This window comes from Trypanosoma grayi (genome assembly GCF_000691245.1).
Source record: "Trypanosoma grayi strain ANR4 Tgr_343_V1, whole genome shotgun sequence".
NCBI classification, from domain to species: Eukaryota; Euglenozoa; class Kinetoplastea; order Trypanosomatida; family Trypanosomatidae; genus Trypanosoma; species Trypanosoma grayi.
In genome coordinates this window covers 11,962-17,066 of record NW_008825962.1, presented here as the reverse complement: position 1 = coordinate 17,066, position 5,105 = coordinate 11,962, and the positions used below count along the sequence as shown (strand labels likewise).

Genomic DNA, 5,105 nt, shown 5'->3' with positions numbered 1-5,105 from the left:
TGCGACAGGCGGCCGACCCCGCGGCGACCACGGAGCTCTCGCGCGGCGCGGTGCGCCGCCGCATTGAGCGCGAGGTTGCCGACGTTGATGAGACGCGCCACGCTGTCATCGAGGAGCGGCGCAACATGCGAGTGCTGCGCCAGCAGGAGAAGCGGAAGCAGCTTCGCGAGCAGAAGAAGAAGAGGCGGATGACAGCAGACGAAGACGAGGGAGAAGACGAGGACGAGAGTAACAGCAACGACAACAACACGCGGACGGCGCGGCGCAAAGGAGGGAAGACGGCGGCAGCGACAGGGAAGACGAAGGTAAAGAAGGTGCCCCGCAACACCAAGCGGAAGAAGTACTACACCCTAACGAAGGAGGACCTCTACGGCGACGAATAACGTCAAGCACCACCACAAACACTTAGTCACAGCAGCATGTTCGCTTTCTCTGTTCTCGCGACTTAATTGTTGAGGTTATTGACGTGGGCACAACTAAATGTGCCACCTTTCACTCCTGTTAATGTTTTTTTTTTGTTTTGTGTTTCCGTCCGTTTAATGATATACGCACATATATATACCTATATTTCCCTCGTAGCCTCTGTGAGTGTCTTTGGTTGTTTTTTTTCTGCCGGCGAGCTGGGAGCGGGGACTGTTGCTTGCGTTTCTCTTCTCTCGACAATGTGACAGAGGTGTGGAAGGTAGGAGTAGAGAGGGAGTGTCTTTGTGTGTGAGTGCGTGGCTGTGGTTGCACACGACAAGGGGGAGGGGGAAGGAAGAAGGAAACATATCACAGTGTAGGTGAAGGAGAGGTTCTTGAGGGGCGGGTGACAGGAACAGCAGCAGCAGCAGTAGTAATAGTGGTCGTAGTGGCCGTGGACGAACAATTCAAACCAAGCAAAAAAAAAAAAGGGTGAAGGGATACGTGGTAAGCGAGGATGTCTGAGTCCAATTCTTTGTCGGATGTGGCGCTGCCGCTCGAAGCTCTTGGCGCCAGAGCACTTATCAGATACGCTTACAAAGTTTTGCATCAGGTTTCTGGTGATACAGACATACCCACAGACAACGGTCACGTCAACAACGCTGACACCAACGACAACAGCTGCAGCGACCCACTCTCCTGCATGGGCCTACCGCTGCCGGATGCTGAGCCCATCGACGCGCAGAGTGGGCGCCGCCTCGTCTACTTTCGGCGGCACGAGAAGCCCGCGCCGATTATCGGAGAGAGGCGCCCGCTCTTTCTGCACATCGTTTTCCACCCGCCAACACCGGCGAAGTCGCTGAGCGCGGCCGCCCTCAAATGCCTCAGCGCACATGGCACGCTGCTGGGGTACTCCGACGATGACACTGAACTGATTTGGCATGAACGGGGTGAACTTTTTGCCAGTCGCGTGCCTCTCTCCGCCATCGCGTCGGTGAAGTGCATGCGGGCGCTGCGCTGCTTCCACTGTGCGCATGTCGTACCACGACAGGAGGTCATTCAGCACCTCGCGATGCACCTGAAGGGCAGAGGATGCAGCGTGGGCACATTCACAGGCCACCATACGTGGGGCACCGCGTGCGGCGACACCGGCCTGCTTCAGCAGCTGCGCCGCGTGCGCGTCATCGGCAGCGGCGCGCAGGGAGAGGTGGTGCTCTGCGAAGCCGGCCCCGAGGAGGCGGGGCAGCAGTACGCACTCAAGAGCATGCGCTGTGAGAGCGAGGAGGTGGCGCGGGGCTTCTACCACCGTGCAGTGCACTGCATGTCGCTGCGGCACGCGCACCTCGTGGAGTACCTGACGGCGCGTCTGCTGCCGGACGGCAGAACAACGGAAATCGTCATGCCGTTCTACAGCGAGGGTGACCTCGCCGATGCCATCAGGCGATTCACAGGGAACCGCTTCGATGAGAGTTACATCTGCTCCATCGCCCTCCAAATAGCGTCTGCGCTGGGGTTCCTGCACGAACGCAACCCTCCCATCGTTCACGGCGACATCAAGGTAGAGAACGTTCTGTTCTTCAACAAGGGTCAACAGGTGGTGCTTACAGACCTCGACACTTGCACGGAGTTAAGCTACCACAAGAGCTCCGTCCACGTGGACCTTGGCACAACCGCGTGGATGGCCCCAGAGGCGTTGCACAAGCAAGAGATCATGCCCGCCTCTGACATGTGGGCGCTCGGCCTCGTCATGTACGTGCTGTCCATTCTTCCCGACTTCCCAATGATGATGAATCCAAACACCGGCGACAACGATCTCCTCAACGCTTGCGTGTGGGAAACGTACGAGAACAGTACAACAGCGACAACCTCACCAGAAACAGTAGAAGCAGTTGCGGTGAAAACAACAACACCAATAACAACAACACCGATAACAAAAACACCAATAACAACAACATCGGCTATGGGGGCCACAGATTTCGATCCTTTTAGTGATGCACTGCGGGCTGTCGGTGCATACGGGGGCAGTGAAACAGCTTCTGGTGATTACGAATTGAGTTATCAGAGGTTATCGAAAATGCGTCTGGCTGACTGTGTGAAGCTAAACGTATCTAAAAGAGGATATTCGACCGCATTCGCGCAACTGACGGCTGTCCTTCTTTCATATGACCCTGCAAGACGCCCCAACGCAGCAGTAGTAACCGAGAGGCTCACTGATATCATGACAACTCTGTTGGTGACTTAGGGGAGTGGTGCACACTGAAGCTCCTCAATGTGCCGCGATTTGCGTATTTAACAAACAGTATGAGAACCGAGTGGTGATTGGAAAGGGCGAGTGGGTGTGGCTTTCATGAGTATTGTGGTGTGTCGTTGCATTTAATGCACCGCTATATATATATATATATATATTCTTTTCTCTCGTGGCGATGCCTGCGTAATTGGCCTCACCCTTGCCCCGACAGAATGACCCGTCCACCCTTTTTCCTACCTCGTTCATTTCCCTGTAGCGTGGGATGACTTATTCATCATACGACGACGACGGCGGAGCCGTCCATTCGGCGCCTCAGCCAAATAAAGGCAACGGGTGGAGAAAAAGTAGAAGCGATAGCAGAGGCCGTCAGAACAGTCTCAAGACAAGGGGTGCAGCACACTCTGTGCCTGATGCTTCCTCGCTTGAAACACTGGAGCAACGATGGCTGCACGAACAAGAGGTCCTGCGCGAGCGTCAGCGTCGCGTGGAAGAGGAACTTAACGCAATAACACAGCGCTATGGTTGTCTGGTGGAGTGCGATAGCAGAGGCAGCGCCAGCGATCCCTGCTCCATTGTGTGTGAGCCGCCAGCGAATTACGGTGGCCCGGCCATGTGGCTAATCGTCCGCGAGCAGGAGGAACTTCGTCGTTCCCGTGAGGACCTCCTCCTCCACTGGCAGCAGCAGGTGCGCACGGCGAATTTCTGCTGTGAGCAGGTAGTGGCCGCTCAGGGTGGAGTGCCGAGTGCCGTTGTGAAGGAGACACACCCATGCGAGGGCGGTGCCGCACCACTGCTGGGTGGTGTCGAACGGCCTGAAGTGACGGCGGCAAACGTGCTGCGTAATATGCACTGGAAGACACAAAGCGCACTGACGAAGCTTGCGGCGGAAGAGGCCGCGCTTGCCAGCGCCCCGGAGGAGTGCCGGTACCTGCTCAGTCGTATAGACACAGATGCGGAGGGCGGACGGGAGGCACAGGTGACGGTGCTGTCGCCGCCACGTCATCGTAACTCTTTGCACTCTTTCAAGAGTCACACAACAACACACGTCGCACAGACGACACAGGAGACACAGACGGCTGCAGATAAGTGGGTGCCACTACGGCTCGGGCTGCAGCAGAAGTATCCTGCCGTGGCTTTAACGGAGCCGCCTGCTGGATACGGAACGGCGGTCGGCCCTATGTCAAGGGGTTTGGCGAAGAAAGCAACAGCAGCGGAAACAACAACAACAACAGTACTCCAAACACTGGTGTCTTCGCATCACGGGGCGGTGGAGCGGTACCACGACTTCGTTTCCAAGCACGGTGGTGCCACGCTCGGATGGAGTGAGCAAGACCATCAACGTTTCTTGCGCCTCGTGTTGCAGCTTCAGCGGGTGCAAGTGAAACCAAACGCCGTGGGCTGCGCCACATCGCATGCCTTCCCTCACGCTGAACTTCTCCACGTAGCAATCACGTGTTTCGCGGACGAAAAGACACTGCCCGAGATTGAAGAGCACGTGCGGCTTTTTCTACGCTATCAGGAGCTTCTCTATGAACGACGTGTGGCTGTCGAGGCGTATCAGCAGCAGCGCCAGGCGGATGAGGCGGAGGCCGCAGAGCTTGCCTTGTGGCACCACCGTCAGAAGGAGCAGCGCAACGCAGCTGAGCAGCAGAAGCAGGAACACAGCAGACAGAAGCGGCAGGTGGCCATTAAGGCGAAGGTCGCCGAGTGGAGGGCCACCAAAGAGGAAGAGGTGGCCGCCCTGGGACAGAAGCAGCGGCGGGAGGCAGAGCTCTCACACCTGTGGGAGGTGGAGCAGCGACGCTCGCAACGCCTGGAAGTGAAAACACGGGAGTTACAGAATTCCCTCAACGATGCCCCGTATGAAAACGGCGACGCTGCTGCTCCTGTTGTTCCAATCACAGTGATAAACAGAGCAAGCAACGCGCCGCTCGTCTCTCGTGATGAGGCCATTCTGCAGCAGCAACAGCTGCAAAGGCGTTGGCTGGAGAGCAAGCAGCGGGCCCTTCACCGCGCTTCGCAGATCGCGGCGAAGCAGGCAGAGACCGCCCGGCAGAGTAAGGCAGCCATCCTTGAGAGGCAGCATCAGTCTCTCTGCGCCTCACGTGGCGTGGAGACATCGTCTGCAACTCAGCCACCGAAAACACAGCGCTACCTTGACCCAACAGAAAGTAGCAGCGCACGTGTGTCCAGTGACGTAGGGGGCTGTGACAAGGTGAATGAGAAACGCAGCGGATGGCTCCATCATGCAACGGAATTGATTCCCACGCCTTCCGTACTCTGGCGATCACATAGGGGTGCCCCGTCATGGTGTGGGCGATCATACACCGTGTAGCGTCCTTAAGGGGCGCTGTTTGCTGCCGATTGCTCTTTGCCACTCCCCTGGTTATCCTGTTTTTCTCATGGTGTACTGGAGCGGTGTGGGCCTGATACATCTCTCTTTCCCCCCCCCCCC

At 57.2% G+C, this 5,105-nt stretch overlaps 3 protein-coding genes across 3 annotated transcripts; all 3 read left to right on the top strand.

The window, feature by feature from the left end:
- Positions 1 to 125: 125 nt before the first annotated feature.
- DQ04_03431030 (hypothetical protein) lies at positions 126 to 383 on the top strand (the record flags this gene model as incomplete). The annotated part of the gene is made up of 1 exon (XM_009312824.1): positions 126 to 383. One exon carries the CDS (start codon positions 126 to 128, stop codon positions 381 to 383), a length of 258 nt encoding a protein of 85 aa, XP_009311099.1.
- A 536-nt stretch (positions 384 to 919) lies between these two features.
- On the top strand, positions 920 to 2,644 carry DQ04_03431020 (putative protein kinase; the record flags this gene model as incomplete). The annotated part of the gene is made up of 1 exon (XM_009312823.1): positions 920 to 2,644. The coding sequence occupies one exon, from the start codon at positions 920 to 922 to the stop codon at positions 2,642 to 2,644; it is 1,725 nt and encodes a 574-aa protein (XP_009311098.1).
- Positions 2,645 to 2,912: 268 nt separating this feature from the next.
- DQ04_03431010 (hypothetical protein) lies at positions 2,913 to 4,985 on the top strand (the record flags this gene model as incomplete). The annotated part of the gene is made up of 1 exon (XM_009312822.1): positions 2,913 to 4,985. The coding sequence occupies one exon, from the start codon at positions 2,913 to 2,915 to the stop codon at positions 4,983 to 4,985; it is 2,073 nt and encodes a 690-aa protein (XP_009311097.1).
- Between the last annotated feature and the right edge of the window lie 120 nt (positions 4,986 to 5,105).